Source organism: Cynocephalus volans, chromosome 9, assembly GCF_027409185.1.
Source record: "Cynocephalus volans isolate mCynVol1 chromosome 9, mCynVol1.pri, whole genome shotgun sequence".
NCBI lineage: Eukaryota > Metazoa > Chordata > Mammalia > Dermoptera > Cynocephalidae > Cynocephalus > Cynocephalus volans.
Genome location: NC_084468.1, coordinates 132,975,096 through 132,999,925, shown reverse-complemented (window position 1 = coordinate 132,999,925; position 24,830 = coordinate 132,975,096). Strand labels below are relative to the sequence as shown.

Sequence of the window (24,830 nt, the reverse complement as noted above, 5' to 3'; positions counted from 1 at the left end):
TAATTCTTGAAATTTGATTTAAATGATTATAGTTATGGCATTTATAACTAAGCCATTTAAAAATTGAAGTAATGTATGAATCAGAATTGTTTAGATCAGTTACTGGGAGAGACGAATATTGCTGTATCCATTCTTTTTTGGTGTGGTTGAATTAATTTTTAAATTTTTATTGTTCAAAGATTGAAGAAGACAACTGTTTGAAGGAAAAGTATCAACTGACTTCATTAACTATTCAGAAAATATCCATAAATATTGCCTTTGTAGTTCAGACTCAGATTGGATTTTTTAAAATTATGGCATAAGAAAGGAAATCTCTTAATTTTTATTGTGAAAAAGGTTTTTCTCTATTTTAAAAATTAGGATCAAAAACTGTTCTTTCATACTGTGTTTTTAAAGTGTGAAGTAAATGTTACTTTTAGTCTTAAAGTCTACAGAGCAAACATATTATAGTCGAGTAAAGTTAATATTTTCTCTTTTCTAAGGACTTTGGTAGGAACTTGTACAGTTAATTCTATAAAACGTGCTGTATTTTAAATTTTGTAAATCAGAGTTCAAACGGAAGCTTCTTGCATTTGGTTCCTCAAGTTCATATCTTTACATTGTAAATTATAAACTGTGATCTCACCAGCCTACATTTAAGAACAATCCACAGTCAATTATAATGTAAAGTAATATTTTTATTACTGTTTTTAACAAGACTGCTTAGGGTGAGGATAGAGGTGCAAGAGAAGGAGGGGCACAATCTGACATTGGCACTGAGATACATTTAACATTAGTAAAACTTTTTTTAAAAGAGAAATTTTACATATAGTTAAATAATTTTTTCACTTGGTGACAACATTCAGGCAACCAAGAACAATGAAATGAGAGCGAGAGAGGGAGGTAAAGAAGGAAAAGGGGGAAACTACTATACATTGATTTGAAAATGTACCTTGGGTTTCATTTTGTGGTGGCAAAGCCCGATTGCTTCTTTTGTGTGACCTTTTAAATTCACATTGTTTGGAAGAAAACGATCACTTTTGTGCAAGAATGTGACTTTTTGGGTTGGTTTGCTCTCTTTTTGTTTGCTTCTTAATGAAGGTCTTCTGCTGGATTCCTGTTTGTTTCAGGTAACTTATATAAAAGTTTGTGTCCAGAGTTTCTGCTGTTTATCGCGGAGTTGTGTGTCGTGTCAGTGAGAGAGCACTCCCGTTTGTGTCGCTTTTCAAGCAGTCCCCAGCACCCTATAGTTTGTCCAGGCTTTTGGGATTGGTGAGAATTTCCCTGGCCAACCTCCAGGTCTGCTTGGCAGCGCTCTCCAGGGCCGAATGTGGCTTGCCCTGAAAGAGGTCGAGGTTGGGCAGAAAGTAGTGCGGGCAGCGGCGACACTGCAGGCAGGAGATGAGCTGCAGCAGGATGCCGTTGAGCCGGTCGCCCAGGCACGCCTCGTCCCAGTCCGTTTCCCTGGGGTGTTTCTCGCACTCGTACAGCAGCAGCGTCTTCATGTGGTAGTTATTGAGCGGCTGGCCCGGCAGCTCCAGGTGACGGTCCCGCAGCGTCTTCAGCACAGAGAGACACTTGTTTCGGCAGCCGCCCATCAGCAGGCGGTTCTCTGCCTCCCCGAACTGCAGTACCCAGGCGTCGCTCTCCGCGGAGCTCTGCTTGCCGGTCAGCGAGTAACACTCTTTCGAGAGCAAATTGAACCCTTCGGCCTTGACCTCCGCCACCCGATTGGGGCCGGGCCAGGGGATGTGGGGCATAGGCCACTGTGCCGCACTGCGAGGCCAGATCCCGGTGCACTTGAACGCCGGAGTGATCTGCACCACGTAGCGCTCCCTGATGCGCAACTTGACCTCGCTGGTGTCGGCGATCATCTTGACCACATCCCGGTAACTGCACTTGTCTACCGCCTGGGCCACCAGCGTCTGGAAACGCGAGCGGATCTTGCGTGCGGAGAGGTAGCCAGACGCTGTGATGAACTCGACCCAGAGCGACATGCTCCGCTTCCGCCCGTCGCTCAGTTTGAGCACCGCGCAGCCGGGCAGCGAGCCGTCGTCCACGAAGTTGAAGACGCCCATCTGGTTTAGGTAGAGCACCACTTCGAATTCGGTGGGCGAGATGACCTCGAGCCCCTCGTATCGGGCATCGATTTCGCTCAGAGAGCTGATGAAGCGAGGCTCCTGCACCTCCACTTCCTTTAGCACGTCCGAGACCACCTTACAGACCTCTCGGATGGTCTTGGCGATGGCCGCCTTGCGCGCCTGGCAGCGCTCGGTGTAGTATTTATTGAGCTGGTAGACCAGCTTGGCCTGAGCGGCGATCATGTTGGGGCACAGGTCCGGGCTGTACACCGGCGTCTCGCAGTACGTTGAGGGATCCAAGGCTCACGCACTGGTGGTGGCCCTGCGGCTTTCGAAACAGGCGGTGCGCTGCCCCTTAGCCGCACTTTCACTCTTGCTTTCCACCTGGGCTCACCGGCTGATGCTACAGCCGCTTTGCTTTTTCTTTCCCCTCTTTCGAAACCTTTTTTTCTTCTGCAGAAAATTAGAAAAAAAAAGTGGGGGTTTTTTTGAAAAAGAAAAGTACCTGCTGGGACTTTTTTTGTTTTCTCTTGATATGTTAAATAAAGATGACTCTGTTGGAGAGAGATTGGAGGTGGGGGGAGGGCAGAAAGAAAAAATTCTCCAGGGCGAGAGAGAAAAAATTCACTTTACCAAGAGGCTAGGCTTAGATGTCTGCAGCCGAGATTGCCCAGAAATCTGGAAATGAGATCTTTTAAGTGCCCAAGTAAATTTAGAAATAAAATCTAAACATTCAGTGGTTCATTCTTAAAACTTCTCTCCCACGCTGGCAGGACTCCTTCACTCCCTGTAGGTGCGTGCCTTCCTCCTGTCCCTCCCCCAAGTGGAAGGGGAAGGATGTAATTAATGTCCAGAGAGCAGCGAAGTGCAACTCGGTCCGTGGCACACTGAGAGGTTAGCGGACGCCCCACAGTTTCAGGGTGTTGGTCTCGTCTCTGCTCCGGGGGGCTCTGTTGTCGCAGTTTTCCTCTTCTCCTACTGGAGGCGTTGTTTGGGCTGGGTTCGTTTGTTTATAGTGGCTTCCTCTAGTCTTTCTCTAGGTGCAAACCGCTGAAAGTTGTTTGATATTCATTTCTGCTTCGTAATTAATGTTTTTGGCCTTCACCAAATCTATTTTAGTGTGAGGAAGTCGTTGCTTGCGTTGCATCTGGGGTGCAGTTATAACAATTCAGGGTTTTTCTTCTCCGCTACGTTGCTTGTGCAGATTCCACTTTCTCAGTCGTCTCTCCCTCCTCCCCTCCGACTCTGTCTCTGTCTCTCTCTATCTCTTTCTCTGTCTCTTTCTCTCTCTCTGTCTCTCTCTCTCTCTCTCTGCCTTGCTGTTTCCTGGAGTTATTTAGTTTATGAATGGTCCCAGGGCCATCATGAGGGGGGTGGAGCTTCAGTTCCTACAATCGCTATCCGAGCTGTCAGTGCTTTAGCCAATCCGAGGGAGAAGACAGGCACGCTTGGCGAACGGTAGCAGCCACCGCTGCACTTGATAAAGAGAAAGGGGGTAGAGGGAGAAGTAAGAAAATAGGAGGAGATAGTAGAAGTCAAATGCTTGCACACAATTTACAGCCCCCTCTTCTTTATCCTCCTCTTTTGTCAGTTGCAAAGAAGAAAAAGAGAGTCTATATAGAAGGGACACTCCTGGAGATGGCTGGAATAACGCGAGGGAGAGTAGCAGTGGTACAAAAAGATTTTTTGTTTTTGTTTTTTTTAAAAAATTCTACCAGCATTATACAGGAGAAGGTGCAAACTCTAACAAAATTACTTTGGCTTGAAGGCAAATGGGAGAACAATGGAATCTGGGGAAAGACCTAATTTTTCTAGGTTTTTTCCCTCCTTTAAAGTCTTCCTTCTTTTCTCCTCCCCTCCCATTGTTGCCAAGCGCCAGAGCAATTGCTGTAATGTGCAAGGTGTAATGTAATGTATAAGATGGAGTGGATATAGGGTGAGGGTTTGTAACTATAAATCTCTTAATAGTAATTTGTATATGCTGTTGAAAAACGGGGCAGGGCAAAAACTAGTCCAAGCACCTTGTTTGATAATTATTTCATAATTAAGATTCAGATATATTTAATTCCTTTATTTTATCATTACAAGAACTAATCAGTTACTAGAGAGAAGATATCTAAGTTGTGAGGAATGGTGCAAATTTATATATGGTAGAATTTAGTAGTATATACTTTTAAGTGAAAATAAAATTGTTTCAAACCAAATGAAAATGAAGGGAAGTAAATAACCTGAATTAAAGTTTTCTTCAAATATCAATGTTGTAAATCTAATTTTGAATATATTCTCTGTACAAAGTTTCATTTGTAAAATGATTTTATTTTCATAATTGACTCTTGTTTTTAAAAGACTACACTGCTACAAAAATCTATAAGTATCCTGTTATTGATTACACATATAGCTTCACTCCTCCTTTGGCATTGCAGTGCAGCTTATGCATGTGCCTTTAGTATATGTATTATCTTTAACAAGCAGTACCCATCGTAGCCTCTCAGTACTTTTAGATGGGAGGAAAAAAAGCTGTAGCATTGTCTCTGATTTGCTTAATATTGAGAGTTTATGTTTGAAAATAAGGTGTCCGGATTCTGAGTCATTTTAAACATACCTCAGGTAGATTATATTTAGTTTGATTTGGGAAGTTATATTCCAGTCCTGTGTTATGCGATAAAAATAAAAATCTGTGAAGCCATTAGGGTGAAGACTTCGTTTTGCAAAAACCCGGTAGTGCGGCTTTTGCAAAACCCCTTGGGAGGGCTTGATTTGCAATCTTATAGCCCTACCAGGTGAAACTGAATTCAGTTGCATAGGGAAAGTTAATTTCTCTCCATCTACTTGGTGTTAGACACTTGGGTCTCTAGGTTCTTTCTTATGTATCTGGTGCAGACCTCTGACGGCCTGTCACCCCTTCTTTCCTGTCGCCCTAAGACCTTTTCTAGAGAATATTTGCTTTCTTTTTAATCAAGTCGGATTTATTACTTAGGGTCGGTCTTCAGTGGCGAGGAATTGAACAGTCAGAAGTAAGCGTACGCGGAACTGTGGGACTCAGAGCTGTAGTCAACTTTTCCCGAGTGGCAGAGACGTGGGGCGGCTGCGGGCTCCAGCCTTCTTGGGGGCAGCAGCTTGCATCCTGGAACGCTGCGCTGCAGAAGGACGGAGAGGAAGCTCGGTGCCTTCGCGGTGCGCGCGGGTGGAAAGCCCACGCTGTCGGTAACCCAGCTCTTCCCCGTGAGGTCACACCAGCGATCTGGGAAATACCGGGAAGGAGGGGCACTTTGCTGTAGGGAATTGTGTGCCCAGCCTGGAGAGGATCCATCGCAGCTTCTCCCGGGGGCAGTGACGGGGCGGAGACTGGTGGCGGGTCTAGAGGGTGCGGGGCTTTCCCTCCCCAACCCTCGAGGTGGCCGCTTCGCCGTCGTCTCTGCTTCGCGGGTGACCGAGGCCTCGTGCGTGGACCGGCCCGGCCCGCGATGCTCCCGGACGTGGGTGTTTGCACTCCCGGGGGACGGAGTTGTGCTTGCTCAGGGCTCCTGCGCCGCCCGCCGGGCCCGGGTCCGCGGGTAGGCGCCCTGCGGCCGCGCGGACCTTCCTGCCACCGCTCGGCCTGGCACCCCGCTCCTCCTTTGCTCCCGGCTCGGTCAAGCACCACTAAGTTTCGTCGCACCCTTGTCCCCGCGTTCCTCTACTTTTACATACAGAGGCTGAAGGATGATAAAACGTTACAAATGTTTTGATTTAAAAACAATTCATTACCAATTTACCCTGTCTAGGGTAGATGCTCTAGTAAATAATAAATCAGTTAAGCAAAGGCGACTTTAATTTATTGCCTCGGTACTAATTAGAAACATCATTCCAGCAATAAACTTAAACACTTCCAGCAAATAATGCTCCCTCTTGCTCCCTTTCTCCCCTTCCCCCACCCTAACTCATTCTCTGGCTGCTTTAGCTCTCAGAGCAGCTTCAGCTGTGTGTTTGCGGATCCTCTCTTCCTCTGGTTGAATAATTGAAGGGGGAAACGGTATCTGAGGAGGCTGTAATTGAAGAGCCCCCGTCACCTCTGCTTTTATGTCTGTTAGTATAGAAGTCCATCAGCAGCTCCTTGATGGTGTATTAAAACGAAGTGGCAGCTCCTTCTGCAGGAGATACCGTGTTCTATTAAAGGAGACCGAGTGAGAGAAAGAAACTCTGTAGGCTAAAAGCCACTTCAAGTCTTCAGACCGATTGATCTGTATTCTCTTGTTATAATCCGTCTCATCATACTTGAGTTAATGAGGCAAGGAGGGGGAGCGAAATCTGATGGTCCTTGACAAATTCATTAGGGAGGCTGCAGGACATTTTATTTGACTGTTAAACATCTTGTTTGTTTGGTTTAGGCAGTGCCAACATCAGCATGCTTCTGCCCAGAGCTATGGGGTTGGGCTGGCTACAAGGCATTCCTAAAAAGGGAAGGAGGACATTCAGGGTGTGATTTGATTATTTCTTTTCTTTTCTTTTTTTTTTGACTGCGAGTAGTCCATAACCTTCAGACTTCTCTAGGCTTTACCTTTTCCATCATTACATTAGAAACATTTTATAAGAATGTAGATGAAAGTACTGAGGTAGGCATGTTTTTAGTTACTGTAAACTAAAATATGTGTATTATTAAAACTTTAGTCTGAAAATTTCCCAATTCCTTTAACAAATTGAGTCAGGTTATAGCAATTACTGTTATAGTTTTGGGAATGTCAATTCTTAAGGTCCAGAAAAGTGGCCAGATGACTCATTATATTCTGTTTTTACTTGATCATGATTAAATAAACTTTTAATTATTAACTGAATTTCCTTTCACTGAAACCCTAATGAGTACGGAAACTTGGAAATAAAATTAGCTACTTATACAAATATATTTTCAAAAGAAAATTGGTGTATTTTAAGATGAAGGCCTTTTAATAGTTAAAATTAGAAGCAGAACTGGGTTCTCTGAAAGGTGCTAAAATAAGGTGATGAGCTGACAGAATATTTAAAAACTGAAAATATTTCTAATTGAAGAATAATGGACAGTTAAGCTAGAATGCTAACCTTATAATATTTATTCTAAGATAGTAATGCACTACTTGACTTTCTCAATATTTTCTTGAAAAGTACTAAGTAATCTAGCTGTGATACTTTCTTGCACAGACAATTCAGTTATATTTTCTTTTAGCACTGATTTAAACAGCCTCAGCTTAAGTGCTTTGAGAAAGAACCCTGTCTTCCATTTACAGGAAAACAGCATGAGAGAAAAAAGAAAACTAGTGCCCTTTGCCTGTCATTTTTATACATTCCTGCACTGCTGATGAAGCTTGAACTGCTGCAGGGAATGTATGGATTTAAAAAGAAATGATTCAGTAGTTCATGTTGTGTTTCTGAGAAACAAAACCAAACTAATGGCTGAAGTCAGTGCTTCTGTACCTCTGACAGTTATAATCCTGTTTATGTTTCCAGAGAATACAGAATCGTTAAACTGCTTTATTTTGCTGATTTTTACTTGGAAACGTATTCACTGAGTTAAACTTCAGTGCATGTTTTGCTTTATCAGACCAGTGAGACTTAAGACATCTATTCTTTTATTATCTGTAGAAATAATATACAGTTTTAAAATAATCTTTACTGAAGAGTACACAGATTTTAGATAATATGATTTTGTTTTGCAGGAAACATTTTAGAGCCATTCAAAAAATAATCAGATTTTTGACTTAAAAACAAAACAAAACAAACCAAAACATCTCTCTGAAGGATTTATACTTTTTGGAAAACAAAGAACTACATGTTTACCTGTATGAGGGCACTTAATTCAAAAAGTTCATGGAAAAATAGACTTAAAAGACAATATGAATCTTTCCATGAACTTTTTGAAGTACCCTTATATATATTCTTATCCTCTAAAGTCTAACTTTGAAACACCTATATGTTTCCTAAACTTTTATTTCTTATATACTTAATCATTTGACATAATTATAAAAATGATATTTTAAAAGAAAATTTTTTTGGTCAAAATATAAATAGGGAAATAAAACACTATTAAATTCTCTGAATTTGAAGACTATCCCATTAAAAACAGAAAGAAAAGTAAATAACCGAAATATGATTTGTTAGTGTATTAGTTGATGAAATTTTATTGAAGTAGTTATATTTAAATGTATGAAAGATGCTTTAAGAATTGTCAAGATTATACTATCCACATTATATTAAAAGTCTAACTACATTCTCTCTCATTCTCTATCAAATGACCTAATTTTCTAAAACTCTGAGTGTCATAGAGATTGTGTATTTAAGCTATTGATAATTATTATTCTGGAATCAATCTAGAATCACCAATAATTGATGGTTTGCCTTGAACAGTTCACTGTAGTGCTGATTAATTATTTTAAATAGTTAAGCATGCTGTTGAAACAAGATTTTTTATACTCTCACAAAACCGCTTTTTTTAAACCTTGTAGTCTCTGATTGGTAACCCCAGGATATTATTCTCATTTGAACAGTTTGAACTAAAGATAATTGTCAGGTAAAAGCAATAGCTTCAACTTTCCGTAGTAAGCCGATCAAACTGTACTGAAAAATAAAATGTTTTAATGTACTTTAGATAAGTATTGTTTAATGGGCCTTTTAAGTTTGTTTGGATAATATATATGATTAGTGATGTTTGCACCTATTATACTTTTACAAGTATAATTCTTTTATAATTTAGTAGAACGAGAAAATTGAGGGTATGATATATATTAGGGTTTTTTTTTTTCCAAGTTGAATAACAAGAGTATAAATGAGCATTTTATTAAACTATACATAATTCTATCTCATCAAAATGTACAATGATAGAGTAGAGAGAGTACCCTCAGGAAAATGGAAATAAGCAGAATTTAGCCTGACTGAAAAGTAAATACCATTGTATTATTGAGCTAGGATACGATATGTTAGGAACATCCATGTAATTCAGCATTTTTCAGAAGCTATTTCATTGATCTTGCTGTATTTTCACTTATGTTGGTATAAGTCTTTTGGCCTTACCAAGAAATCATTTAGCTTTTTTAAGTTTAAATTTACACATTTTTGAGTTGTATCAGTTACATTCTTATATTTCTATATGTAGTTGAGCAGTTGTTCTGAAAAATTAGAACAAATAAGATTCTCTATTTTCTTTTCTTTTTCTTGTCTTCTCTTCCTTCCTCACCCTTCTCTCTCTCTCCCTCCCCTCCTTCTTTCTTTCATTTTTTCCTTTCTTCCTTTTTTCTTTAAAAAAATTTTTTTAGCTTATTAATGTACTGTGAGGTAAATATCAAATTTTACCTGCCAGATAACTTTGGCTTTTATAACTCACTAGAATCTTCAGATGAAAGGGTGTATTTAGTAGAGCCAACTCTTAACTATTTAAGGAATGATTATATGCTTTGTGGATTATTCTTCGTGTCTCTTCCACCTAGAGAACCAAATTTTGCTGGTCTTTAATATCACTTCCAGAAGACAGACAGGAAAACCAGGATTAGTCAATATTGAATTTAATGCTAAAGAAAACCAAAAGGTGATTTTACGGTTTAAAGAAAGTGTGTTATCTTTTGTTTATGAAGGTGTTATGACTCATGTTATGTAGAATATGTTTCTTGGGATATTAAGGCCATCCCTACTCCCATTTCTGTTTCTCCTGTGATCAGTGCCAGATATTAATGAAACAGATGAGTGAGATTAGGGATGCAGATTATGCCAATATTGAACTATACTTAGTTCAGAATATGACTTGACACTATGTTCTTTATTTCTTTTAGGTCATATGAGAAACATTTTGCAAATCTATGTTTATAACTATCAGTTAAACATATCATACGGATAAGTTTTTTATTATACTTTAGGAAAACTACCCATTTTAAACATCTTAGTTTATTTTAAAATATACCGGTTCTTCAGCATTCCATCAGTATTAGTAGTAGTAGTAATTTGGCATCAATCTTCTAAGATTATAGGAAATTTTAAATGGACTTTGTGTTATTTTTAGTGGAAATGTAAAAAATCTAACCTGTTTCTTCCTTCAAATATTGTGGATTCAAGTAAAAGTGATGTACAGTGAGGTTTCTCTGATTTCTTCTAGTGGTTAAACAACAACCAAAAAATTCTTCATTGGTTGTAATTTATGTATAGAAGACATCTGTGTAGAATAAATGAAATAATATTTGGTGCTCTAAGGAATGGAAACTTTTCCTTTAACTATCAGAAATAAAGCTGGGATATAAAACAGCTGCCTTGGCCTATTATATCAAGGTTCTGCCAGTCTGTTTCTTTTCTCAATTTTCTCTATCTTCCCTTATTATCTTTGGATCCTAAAGAGTCATTTTGACTGGTTTTTCTGACTGTTTTTGTCTGTAGACAAAAATCTAGGTTAGTAGGTTTAAATCAGTCTAGATAGAGTAGAAAATCTTTGATCTATGGCTATGACTGTTTCCAAATGATTTGCTTGCTGGGACCAGACACTATCCATGCCCTTTCACTTTGCTATCAGCTAGGTACACACAAAGGACCTGAAAGGCTACCAGATGCATAGTTAATCATGCTATTAGGTCAGGAACGGGTTCCAACCATTCTTAATTAGGTCTTCTATTCCTATTAGTTATTTGTGCTGTAGTAACTTTTTGGTTAAATGCTCTACAAATCATCTAATCTTTTCTGCAAATTAGTCAAAATTTTCTATAAATCCTAGCATCAATTAAAAATGAATGCTACAAATTTAGGTATTTTTTAAAAAGATAAGATTGTTGCTATCATGTAGCATACCTAGATAGATAAAATAAAGGAGACAGTGTAAGAGTATCAACAGAGTATTAATCTAGGACACAAAAAGCCCTGAATTTTTGTCCTGCTTTGGTTATCTGGGTGTCTCTGATCAAATAACTGAATATCTATGCATTAGTCTCTCAATTGTTAAACGAGGGGGTTGGACAAGGTAATCTCTTCTAGATACAAAAGTCTAAAATTTTCTACCATAACATGACTAAAGTTGTTGTTGACATCTTTATTAGTTTATTTCAATCAGAAATCTTTCTGCAAAACTTTAAACTTTCAGTTTTTTTCTAAAGTAGGTATATGAAGGTTTTTAACATGAAAAAATCATAGCTTACATATCTTTCATATTTAAGGAAAAATTACTAATTATACACTGGAGACAATTATGAGGGACAGCGAAGTAGGAACTTGGAATTAATTCTAAGACTGTACTAATATTGCTTGATAGGAGTTGAATAATCAAACTATGAAACAAACCATGGTGTGTATTCTTGTACATGTAGAAAAATAGTATATTCTTAGCGGTGTAAACAAAGTTAGCAGGTGTGTTTTTTCCCCAAAAATGTTGAATGGACTTTCAATGTTTTGGACATTTTCATTACGATTGGATGTTCTGTTAAGTATTAGTTCTTGAAGCCAAGAAAGTTCAAGTTTGCAATTAACTTTAAGAAAAAAAAAAAAAAAAAAAAGGTCAGTGTTCTTCTTAGAGAAATGACATTGCTTTAAGCAGCTATGGTATTACCAAGTTCATATTGTGTTAAAAGGTAGATCCAAGCAAGGAAATGTTTCTCAAAACATGAGTCACTAATGAAAGGAACGTTTTATACTACATTCTCATGCTTTTCACTTGTTTTCATCAGAAGATCTGACAAGCATAAAAGTGTTAACATCTTTTCTTTTACAGATGTTCTTAGTTTTCCCTCAAACTGTAAAAGATGCTGTATCAGACTAGCATAGTAGGAAGTAATTTCAACACCTCCTTTCACTTATATGGTAACTTATTATTTATCTAAGCTTATGAATATTTTTGGAGGGAGGGTAGGGGGGCAAGAAAAGATAACATATTGAGATCTAATTGTTCTCATTTTGAGATATAGATCAATCAGTCTGCCTTCTGTATTATAAATTCTCTCTAAAATAGCTTTAAAATTGGCATAGTTGAGTTATTTTTACTTCTATGTTCTGTTCATTGGAAGTCCCTCACTAATGCAATAGGAGTGCCAGGTGACCACTGAGAAAGTTGTTGATGGACACTGTGGGTTTGCAAAGTGCAAACCTAAAAGATTGAGAGATGAGAAATGCATTACTATTTGTGAATTTATGTTTTATCTCACTTCACTTGAAAATTTATGAGTAGCGCGGCTTAAGGGTGCTGGAGTTGTGTGTTCCAGGGCTTGCCCCTACTGATAACACCCTTGTTGGCGTGAAAGTGCAATGCAAATTATGACAGTTACAACCTTCTGTTTTGTTTAACCTGTCAGTAGATTTCCTGGCTCAGTGCTGAGGGCAATGGTGTGTTCAGCTAGTCCATATTCACCTAAACTTAAAAGGTCAGATTTCTACAGGCAAGCCTAGTCAAAGCCTAATTGATGAGGAGGGCAGGGAGACAGAATTTACTGTTCTGTTGGCTAGTTTCATATCGTTAGGTTGTCCTGAAAGCATCAGGCAGTCACAGCCCCTTTCATGTAAGTGCTGACCCTAGACAGGAGCTGACAATCAAAGGAGGCAGCCACAGGAACCAGTGCAAGTAGGCTATTGATTTTTCAGTTAGGTCTAAGTAGTTTGTAGTATGGGTAATGGGTGACAGAGGCAGGTATGTCATTATCAATGAGCTCCAGAACAGTAGCGACAACCTTCCCTCATATTTTCTTCAGCACTGACAGTATGCATCCAGAGGCGGTCAATAAATTACCCAACCTTTAACTGACAAGTGACTTGGAGGTTTAGGTTGAGGGATGAAAGTTATAGAACTAAACTCTACTTGAACATGTAGCAATGGGGTTAGTAATTATATTGTTGTAACTTTTTGAAGTTTTGATTTGGATAAGTCTGTGCAAGTATGTAAATTAGAATTTACTTTTAAGTATTTGGGAATTTAAGAAGCTTATTTACTTAGTTAACTAAAGGTAGAAATGAGCCAATCATTTGCAACCTGCAAAGATAATTAAATTAGGTTATTATGGCATAGTTTTGCTTTTATTTTGGACTAGGTCCTTATTTAATCAAAGATATCTCTGTTATAAAAGTTCGGTGGTTAGAAATTGCCTCTCAAAATCCATTTTAATTCCTAATCTCCTCTTAAATGTCCTAACTGCAGACCAATTTGAAATAGGAAAAAGAAAAAAAAAAAAAAAAAAAAAAAGAAATTGAACCATTTGCAAATAAAACTAAGCAGTTGCTATTTGACCTTCAAATTTATTTTATATTACTACTTTTCACAGTAAAGTAGTTGGGAATAGAGATCATTTAATGATTAAAATTTGATGAGTTATAGTTGCTTCTGAATTTTAAAAGAATTGAGGCTGATTTTTGCTTTAAAAGCATCGCATGTGGGTATTTACATTTAAAGAAGATAGAATCTATGTTTATGTGAACACAAAAGTATAACAGGTTTTGGCTAAAAGTACGTGTTCTAGAAGAGATAAAAAATAATTTTGAAATATTTTAAATCTAAACCATTTCACTTTTGTCACAATATATAAGTAATATAAAAAGAAGATAGTATTTATAACTAGAAGTGGGAGTTTAGGTCGTACCAGGATTCTTGCAAACTATCACATGCTTACATTTTTTAAAACTTTAAACAAATTGAAATAAAACAGAAAAGTAAATGTTTTTTGAAACTTCCTTAAATAACGTATTGCTATGATATCTTGTTTAACAGTGTGATATTGTACAGAACCAGAGTTTAAGTCTGTAGTATCATCTAGCTGTGGAGTACCCTGCATGGCCACATGAATCATTTTCATTTGTTCAAGGCAACTAAAAATTTCCTTTTTTTAAAAAAACTAACCGTCAGGTTAATTCATACTGAAGTATTGTTGTCTTAGGTTTAAAGAAGCTTTGAGATTATGTAATTAGTATTTAGGGAAATCTTATTCAGATCCTTGAATTAGTCACCTTTTGGGGCTTACAGATTTTTAAAGCAAGATTCTTTTTAGAATCATTGTTTTACTTCTGTTGTTGATAATCATTGACAATCTGTGTTTTTCTGTTGGATTACATAAAAGATTTAGCTGAGAATCTTGCAACCTCTGTATCGTTAGTATAGATAGAGCTTCTTTTGCTTCATTTATACTCTGTTCTCAATAAGTTGTTTTTTTAGAAATGAAAAAAGCAGCTTCAGAAAGGGGGACAAATTAAATTTTCATGAAAGAATATCCTAATCAGCAGTGACAGTGTAAGAGAAAGATGATTGCCACTTGGTCATCGTGGAGAGGCACTTAGATTTGGTGTCAGTGCTTCTGTTAATGATGACTAATGTCTTTCTTGGAGCAAGTGCATGCTCAAACATACTGCCACAGCCTAGAGAGGGAGAGGGCTTAGCAATAGGCACCAGTGAGCAAAGGCATTAGGTTTCCTAAAACAAAGAATTTTTAATGCAATCAGTTTGACAGTCTCTACTATTAGAAGAATGCCAACATAATTCTAAGGCATTAGTTAACACCAAATTTAAACTGTTTTATGTCCAGTACTGAGAGATAATATTTTAAAATTAAAATGTGTAGAAATCAAAGGATATTAATTAGCTGTGCTCTTTATTTTGTCTCTTACAGGAATGGGCACATACATTCACTGCACAGAATCACATATGTTAAGAAAGTTTTAAAAAGAAGCAAACTTACAGTAGATTTTTTTTTCATACCACATTGCTGTATCCCGAATAAATGCTTTATAGTTACAAAAAGAGAATGAATGACACAAAAGATCTTTTTAGGTCTTTTAATCTTAAATATATTGCTTACAAAAAGAAGAAGACATATGTTATTTTTTCAGCTTTTCCCCAAAGTGTAAGACCTTTCAGAAGGGCATTTGCAATGCTTGTCATATTTTTTCATATACATCTTATTGGCCTGCCATGTCTTGAAAACCATGAGAACACAGATGTCATTGCATTCAGACAACACTAATTACTCTGGGATTTTTGCAGCCTCAGTGCCTGCATGTAACTGTCGATTATGATTGTTCATGCAGCCTACAGTGGGGACACTTTGCTCATGAAAATAGTGAGACAGGCCTTTTAGTCCCCTATTGTTCTCCAAAAGAACTTGGAAGAAAAAAATTTCTGACACATCAGTTTCATTCAGTATTTTACATTTGAACCATGTTTTGGCAACATTTTCCTTTTTGAAGCGAGTGTGTTGTGCTTTAGTGTTCAGTGAACTCTATTATCCATCTGTTCCTTAACCTTCTTGAACAATCTTTTACATTACTTTGTCATTAAGCTTCATGAGAAATTTCTTTACGTAGCTTATAGTTTGAGAGAAACACTAATTGTAGTATGAGTCAAGTGACAGTGCAAAACAATAAATATGTATGATGTGTTCTTCTGGTGTGCGATTTAATGTTTAATGAGAAGCTGCAGCAAATATGGTTAGTCTCAATTTAGATAAGTGCAATCATCTTATGCTTTTAACACAGGTCAGTTCTTTTCTTTGTTTAATTTTCTCTCTAACATTCTGGATTTCAGTTGATGATTCATGGTGTTTAGGTGGTTTTGAAACATCAGAGGTCAAATGTTGGTCAGATCTGGGCCCTCACTATTAAATGTGTAGACCAAATACATATTTTGATAAAAAGCATAATCTGTGTTAATTACCGATTAGAAAATAAAAAACTTCAATAATGTAACTTCATATGCTGATGAAGCAGAATTGAAGCAGCTTGATCAAAGATGTATGATGAGATAAAACTGCAGTCTCTGCTGTACAGTTATAGTAATTATGACTAATGAACCGTCCAGTCTGGATGAAATGGCATGCCCACAGGGACTGTGTCCAATCAGTTGTGACTTATGCAAGCTGAACAAACCGTTGATGGGGTTCCAGATTCAGAAGAATACTCTTTATTATTAATATCGCTTGTGTTTGGGCAGTGTAAGGTGATTAGAAGTTATCTAAATTTTGTTAAATACAGAATGTAGTCCTTTTCCTTTTTATGTATTTATTTAAAGTTAAACACATATTTGTTGTGATATCTGCTTTACCTCTTGCTTCTTAAACACACTTTGGGTAACTATTTTAACACAATTCTGTGACTACCTGCTTGTCCTTTTATAGTGTTATTTCTGAAGACTCCCACTTTTTAGAACTATTGTTTACTTTAGTCAGGGAATGCTGTTCACTAACCAGATATTGGAGAGATGCTTCTACAATAACAACAGTACATATAAAACATTTACTATGTGGCAAGCACTGTTCTAAGTGCTTTACCTATATTAACTCATAAATTCTCAAAGCAACCCTGTGAGGTAGGTACCATATATTACCACCATTTTACAGATGAATAAACCAAGATGTGGGAAGGTTGAGTAACTTGCTCAAGGTTATGTGGTTTTATAAATCTTGGATTACCTTGTAAAGGTTAGTTATATTCTTCTGACCCAAATCTACTTCTACATTGTCATTGCTTTCCCTTTTTCCAACTAGGATTAAGTTTTTTGTTGTTGTTTTCTGGCATCTGACAAAATTATAGGGTATTTTAAAACTGAGAGCTCATTTGCAGATCTAGAATCCTAGTTTTTCAGTCCCTAAATGCTTTCATTTGATGTATTTTAAGTGACTAGAGCTCACAGAATGGAGCTTAAGAATGCATGCTTTTGATATGAATATGTACCCCAACTGTAATAAATGTGTAAATTTGATGCAATCTTGAAACTGTAAAAATCTTTAAGTCGTAATAAGAAAACAATCTATCCACATAAAAGAAAATAAAATAGTGTTGGTAAAGTAGGCTTGCTTAGTTTTCTTCTGGAATTATCTGCTCTATAGTTTTTATTATCAAACCAGGTATAGACCTCATCTTAATGTTTTCTTATTCCCAGTACTTTACCTGCTGGTTAGTAAGAATTCAATCAATATTTGTGGAAAGAAGGAGAGAATAAAAGAAGAAAGGAAAACTTTCAGCGATTCTGACATTCCATGATTCCATCAAATACATGCTTATATTCTAGTTTCCCTGGCAGGTTTTTACTTAGAGAAATTGAATAAAGCAAGCTGTTGTTATGTCATTATGCTTTAAAATCCTTAACACCCTAACTAATCAACTTTGTTTTCCATTGACTCCCAATACAAAGTGTTTGTCTTTCCAGGCTAGCTTCCTTATATCTCTCATGAAATGCCTCACAGATAGCCCTCTTTGAGCTGATATTCTAGTTGTCATTAATCTCAAACAGTTTAATATATGTTTTAGTTTTTGTTGTCTCCTCTGTCTTATTATACATGTACTCCTTTGTTAACTTACTAATGTGAAATTTATTGGAAGGCAGGTATCATTTTATTTACTTGGTAGTACTGCATGACTGTGTACATACTACATGCTCAAGAAATGCCTTTAGATTGATTGATAAATTTGATGCCCTTTTCTTTCCAACAGATTTATTTCTATTACCAAGGTCAAATTTTCAATGTGAGATTTCTACAGGTAATGTTCTGAAAGCCTTTCAATACTCAATTGAAATGCGGTGATAAGAATAACACACTACTTAATTAAGCTCTTATTCTGTGCCAGGCACTGTGTTAAGCACTCTAATTGGTATAATCCTCTCAACAAATCTATCATGAGTTATGTTTTATTATTATTCCTGTCTATATAGAAACCAAGATGGAGCGACAGAGAGATTAAACAACTTATTTCATTCTAAAGCTAGGAAGTAGCAAAGCATGACTTACAAAGATGTTAACAGTTTATTTTAAAGTCATCAAATTTGTATTGGTATCCTTTCAATGGTGTTCTGGTTTTTAAAAAAATGCTCTTTCTACAGTTGTTTATGACAGTTTCTTAAGTAAGTTCTGCCTTCCCACAACTTAATGAAATTCATTGCACACCTACCTTTTCCTTGATTTTGCGAGAAACTCCAAAGCCTTTCTCTTTCCATTAATTTTCATAAGAGGACGGATAGAACCTTGGTATCCTATTCTGAAACACTGTGACATGATCAGATAATGCAGAGATCTAAGGATCTCTGGCTCATGTTTTTTGTTTTTGTTTTTCAAATCATGAGTACCAAGTAATAATTATCATCATCATCAATTTAGGTAAGTTTTAAGAAAAAGGTTGCAGGGTAAGCTTCGTTAGGTAGTCAGGTTAGGAAATTTCCAAGTAATTTGTAGCAAATCATAGGAAAAATACTGGAAATTAAAATCTGGTTTTAAAGTGATTGGTAGTTACACACATGGCTGTTTATAAAAGATGGAGATGAGTTAATAAAATGCTGCATATTTTTTACTTAGGAAACATTGTGGCTTATAATGAGTTTTTATAAAAAACTGAAACCACTGTGTTATCAAAGAGAAAGCAGTTTACCAAATACAGTAACCTTTCAGAAATAAAGTGACATTAATTTCAACTTTTGTTTTGATTTCAGCTTTTACATGGAAGTTGATGGCATTATATTTCATAAGTGCTAAAATACTCTCTGTGTGTATTTTAAAAAGTCGTATCTAATCTTTGATTGCAGTTATTCAAGTTCTTGCTCACTCAATAAAGGTCAATTTATATTTAGCTAAATTTTTTTTCATGGTCAATAATACTGAATGTATTAGTGAAAACATTTTAGTCTGAAATCAGTATCAGTTATTGATCTTCCTTTAACTTTTAGGATTAAAATTACTTTAAGGAATAACTTTTCCTGGATAGGTTAATTAGACATCTTCCTTTTAGAACAAAGCCCAGTAAGATCCTAAAATGATAACTTGTTATTTTGAAATCAGTCTGTATTTCATATTGTGCTTTATTAGATAGATCATGTTTTTTTCATTTGTGAATTATTTTATATCTTTGGGCATTTCAGATATAATTCAGATATTATAACTTAATTTTCAAAGCTCATGAAGGTGCCATATGATTCTTTCTTTGTAAGTTTCTTATAGGACGATTGAAATGGTAGATTTAGATAGCTAGAACATTAATTTTATTTAAAGCATTTCAGAAGATATACTTTTAAATAAAAAAAGAACCCCAAATTATTTCTGTGCTATGATTTTATATATGTTAAACTTTTAAAACAGTTAAAGTATATGAATAATGTTCAGCTTGTGGGAGGTTTAATTTTCTTCACTGGTGTCTTTATATTTAAAAAACTAATATGTGAGTATAAATATATTTCAAACTATAATGTGTTTAAAAATAACTCCTAGGTTGTACAGCTTTACCATATTTTATTAAGTCTTCTGTATATTAAAGAAATAAGTCAGGATTCCATTATGTGCAGCTTGTACTTTGCCATGAAAATTGTCAGCTGGAATTAGCAGCATGTGTATATACACACCAGGGCACTTCAAAAAGTTCATGGGAAAATAGAATTAAAAGACAACACGAATCTTTCTATGAACTTTTTGAAGTGTATATGTAGAGTCATAGTGCATATGCTACTACTCTACAATGTTGTATTGTGATTGACATAAGTCATAGATTTTAAAGGAAGTCTAACATTAATTTTCTGCCTTGAAATTATGTGATGCTAATATTGGTTAGTCTTATTGTCATTAGATTGCAAAGGTTTGCGTGTCTAGGCTTATATATAGATTTGTCACAAGGTTGTAAAAAGATTATTTCAAAACAAGCAATTTTGGGCAACAGGGAAACAGGAGGGAATAAGACATAATTTTATCATCTAGTAGCTCTCAGTCTAATAATGTTTGCACTGTTCAAATATTTGAAGCCTTTAATGTCTTGAATGCAGATAAGATTTAAGAGAAATATTGTATATTACATATGTATTACATACTACATATAACTTGATTTTGTTTACTTAGTTCTCTCTGCTTCCTATAATTTTCACACCAGGATGTTAAGAGCTTATTTTCTCCCTTGTCCTTTAAACATTTACGGAGAACATATAGGGTAGAGGTGAGGGAGATTACTTATGCATAGAGAAAATGAATATGCACTTACATTGCCATATATCATAGCTGCAACAAGAGTATGTGTATTACTGTACTAACATTATCTCTGCTACTCTCACATTAAAGTTTGCAAATACAGTAAATATACATAGTCTTCTACAGAAAAATTTAATGTTCAGATTGCAAATAGGGGAAGAAATATTCTTTGAAAACAACCAGTGAATATTCAGCAACAATGAAAACAGCTGAGATGGGCAGAATATTATATGTTCATTGGTAGATTTGCAGACGAGGAAAAAAGGTATTGACTGGCCTTGTGCATTTAAGGCCTGTCTTTATGTGACAGCCGAGAAGTTTAGGAGATACTGTGTGAACAAAAATAACAGAAGAGAATTAAAGGGGAGACTAAGGGGAAAGGAATAGCGGAGACTGTGGGATAGTCAGTATTACTGGAGGTCATGATAGCAGAACCATTCACAGTAGACGAACAGTAATAATAGGATGTATGTAGAACATCTGTGTTGTCAGAAGATCACATGGAAACTATGTTATATTCTGAGGCATAAATGTGGGAATCTTCTATCTATATATGCTTGGAAGTAGGGATTGGTAGGTTGTTGCTAAGTACATAATTTATTGCAATATCATTCCCTACTGTTTTTAAGATTGTTATATTTATTACATTTTTAATATATATTTTATTTTACTTCTCAATATACATTGTAGTTGATTTTCATGCCTCTTTACCTGTTCCTCTCCCCCCATACCCTCTCCCCACAAATCATATCTGTTCACTTGACTTAAACAGTTAAAGTAATTTTTGTGGTTATTCTGTCTCCCCCCCCCCGATTTGTTTGTGTATTTATTTATTTATAGCTCCCACAAATAAGTGAGGACATGTGGTATTTCTCTTTCTGTGCCTGACTTGTTTCACTTAATATAATTTTTTCTAAGTCCATCCATGTTGTTGTGAATGGTAGTATTTTATTCTTTTTTTTATAGCAGAGTAGTATTCCATTGTGTAGATATAACACAGTTTCCTTATTGACTCATCAGATAATGGACATTTGGGATGGTTCCAACTCTTGGCTATTGTAAATAGAGCTGCAATAAACACTGGAGTACAGGTATCCATTCGGCATGATGATTTCCATTCCATTCCTGCTGGGTCATAAGATAGATCTATCTGTAATTGTTTGAGGATACTCCATACCATTTTCCATAAAGGCTGCACCATTTTGCAGCCCCACCAACAGTGTATAAGAGTTCCTTTTTCACTGCAACCTATCCAGCACTTATTCTCAATCTTTTGGATTTTAGCCATCCTAACTGGAGTGAGATGGTATCTCAAAGTGGTTTTGATTTGCATTTCCGAAATGCTGCGTGATGTTGAGCATTTTTTCATGTGTCTGTTGGCCATTCGTATATCTTCCTTTGAGAAGGGCCTATTCAGCTCCTTTGCCCATTTTTTAATTGGGTTATTTGTTTTTTTGCCATAAAGTTCTTTGAGTTGCTTATATATTCTGGATATTAATCCTTTGTCAGATGTATATTTTGCAAATATTTTCTCCCACTCTGCTGGTTGTCTTTTTACTCTGTTGATTGTTTCTTTTGCTGTGTAGAAGCTTTTTAGTTTGATATAATCCCATTTGTTTATTTTTCCTGTAGTTGCCTGTGCTTTTGGGGTCCTATTCATGAAATCGGTACTCATTCCTACCTCCTGGAGTGTTTCACCTATGTTTTCTTTAAGGAGTTTTATTGTTTCAGGGTGTATATTTAATTCTTTAATCCATTTGAGTTGATTTTGGTATATGGTGAAAGGTACGGGTCTAGTTTCATTTTCCTACATATGAGTATCCACTTTTCCCAGCCCCACTTGTTGAAAAGGCAGTCTCTTCCCCAGTATGTAGACTTGCTGCCTTTGTCAAAGATCAGATGGCTGTAGGTGTATGGATTGACTTTTCGGTTCTCTATTCTATTCCATTGATCTGTTTGTCTATTTTTATGCCAGAACCTTACTGTTTTGGTTATTATAGCTTTGTAATATAGTTTAAAGTCAGGTATTGTTCCACCTCCAGCTTTATTTTTTTTGCTCAGGATTGCTTTGGCTATATGTGGTCTTTTGTTGTTCCATATAAATGTCTGGATAGTTTTTTCCACTTCTGAGAGAAATGTCATTGGAATTTTGATGGGGATTGCATTGAATCTGTAGATCACTTTGGGTAATATGGACATTTTCACAGGATTAATTCTTCCAATCCTAGAGCATGGGATATCTTTCCATCTTCTTCTGTCCTCTTTAATTTCTCTCAACAGTGGTTTGTGGTTCTCTTCATAGAGATTTTTCACATCCTTGGTTAACTTTAGTCCTAAGTATTTTATTTTTTTGGTGGCTATTGTAAATGGGCTAGCTTTCTTGATTTCTTTCTCTTCATGGTCACTATTGGAGTGTAGAAATGCTACTGATTTTTGTGTGTTGATTTTGTATCCTGCAACTTTTCTGAAATCATTTGTCTACTCTAGGAGTTTTTTTGTAGAGGCTTTAGGCTGTTCAGTATATAGGATCATATTATCCACAAACAGGGACAGCTTGACTTCATCCTTTCCAATCTGGATGCCCTTTATTTCCTTCTCTTCTCTTATTGCTCTGGCTAGTACTTCCAATACTATGTTGAATAGGAGTGGTGAGAGTGGGCATCCTTGTCTAGTTCCTTTTCTTAAAGGAAAAGCATTCAGCTTTTCTCCATTCTAGATGATATTGGCAGTGGTTTTATCATATATGGCTTTAATTATGTTGAGATACTTTGCATCTATGCCTCACTTGTAGAGAGTCTTTATTATGAAAGAATGTTGAACTTTGTCAAATGCTTTTTTAGTGTCTGTAGAGATGATCATATGGTTTTTGGTTTTGCTTTTATTGATGTGGTGTATCACATTTATTGATTTGTGTATGTCAAACCAACCTTGCATCACTGGGATGAATCCCACTTGATCATGGTGTGTAATTTTGTGTATGTGTTGCTGTATTCTGTTAGTTAGTATTTTATTGAAGATTTTTGCATCCATATTCATCAAGGATATTGGCCTGTAGTTTTCTATTTTGGATGCATCTTTGCCTGGTTTTGGTATCAGTGTGATGTTTGCCTCATAGAGTGAGTTTGGGAGATTGGCCTCTGTTTCAATCTTTTGGAACCATTTGTAGAGAATTGGTATTGGTTCCTCTTTGAAGGTTTGGTAGAACTGTGCAGTGAACCCTTCTGGTCCTGGGCTTTTCTTTGTTGGGAGCCTTCTGATAACAACTTCAGTCTCTTTTATTGTTATTGGTCTGTTCAGATTTTCTGTATCTTCTTGGCTCAGTTTTGGTAGTTTGTATGCATCCGGGAATTTATCCATTTCCTCCAGATTTTCAAATTTGTTGGAATATAGTTGTTTATAGTAGTGTCTAATGATTCCTTGTATTTCTGAGGTGTCAGTTGTAATATCACCTTTTCATTTCTAATTTTTGTTATTTGGATCTTCTCTCTTCTTTTCTTAGTTAATCTTGCTAAAGATTTGTCAATTTAATTGATCTTATCAAAAAACCAGCTTTTCATTTCATTGATCTTTTGTATTGTTTTTTGGGATTCCTATCTCATTTAATTCTGCTCTGATCTTAATTATTTCTTTGCATTTACTTGGATTGTTCTTGTTTTTCTAGATCTTTAAGGTGAAGTGTTAGGTTGTTAATTTGCCATCTTTCCATTCTTCTGAAGTAAGCATTTAAAATGATAAATTCCTCCTTAATACTGCTTCTGCAGTATCCCACAGGGTTTGGTATGATGTGTCATTATTTTCATTAGTTTCAAGTATTTTTTTGATTTACTGTGTAATTTCTTCTTGGACCCATAAGTCATTAAGTAGAATGTTGTTTAATTTCCATGTGTTTGTATAGTTTCCAGAGTTTTATTTATTATTGATTTCTAATTATAATCTATTGTGATTGGAAAAAATACATGGAATAATTCCAGTTTTTTTGAATTTGTTGAGATTTGCTTTGTGACCTAACATGTGGTCTATCTGGGAGAATGTTCTTTGTGCTGATAAAAAGAATGAATATTCTGAGGTTGTTGGATGGAATGTTCTGTAGATATGTGCCAAGTCTAATTGGTCTAAAGTATTGTTTAGATCTTGTGTTTCTCTGTTGATTTTTTGCCTAGATGATCTGTCCAATGATGAGAGTGGGGTGTTCAGGTCCCCTGCTATTGTGGTGTTAGTGTCTATCTCTTTCTTTAGATCTGATAGTGTTTGCTGTGTAAATCTGGCTGTTCTGCCATTGGGTGTGTATATATTTATGATTGTTATGTCTTCTTGATGGATAGCTCCTTTTATCACCATATAGTGGCCTTCTTTATCTCTTTTTATGGTTTTTGTTTTAACGTCCGTTTTATCTTATGTAAGAATAGCTACTCCAACTTGTTTTTTATTCCTATTTGCATGATATATCTTTTTCCATCCTTTCACTCTTAGTCTATGTGTGTCTTTACAGGTCAAGTGAGTTTCTTGAAGACACCGTATTGTTGGGTCTATCTTTTTAATCCAGTGAGTCAATCTGTGTCTTTTGAATGGTAACTTTAATCCCTTTACATTTAGAGTTATTATTGAAAGGTGTTGACTTACACCTAGCATGTCTTCTGTATTTGTTGGTTTCTTGGGATGATAGATAAACTATTTTTTTCTCTTTTATTAGCATTTTTGTTTTGGTGTTATTTATTGTTCTTTCTTGAGTATTCATGGCATTGATGGTTGTTTTTGTGGCATCAAACCCAGGACTTCCTTGAGAATTTCTTGTAGGGCTGGTCGTGTTGTAGTGAACTCCCACAGTTTTTGTTTGTCTGAGAAATATACTATTTCTCCTTCATTTCGGAATGATAGCCTTGCTGGGTAAAGT

The 24,830-nt window shown here is 36.1% G+C and overlaps 2 protein-coding genes across 7 annotated transcripts in view; one reads left to right on the top strand and one right to left on the bottom strand.

Annotated features, from left to right (window-relative positions):
- LRBA (LPS responsive beige-like anchor protein) overlaps positions 1 to 24,830 on the top strand; it is a 754,439-nt gene that overhangs the window by 430,746 nt on the left and 298,863 nt on the right. The gene's annotated exons all lie outside the window — the stretch shown is intronic.
- Positions 1,224 to 2,303, bottom strand: MAB21L2 (mab-21 like 2). Its single transcript, XM_063108803.1, has one exon. It carries the CDS (start codon positions 2,301 to 2,303, stop codon positions 1,224 to 1,226), a length of 1,080 nt encoding a protein of 359 aa, XP_062964873.1.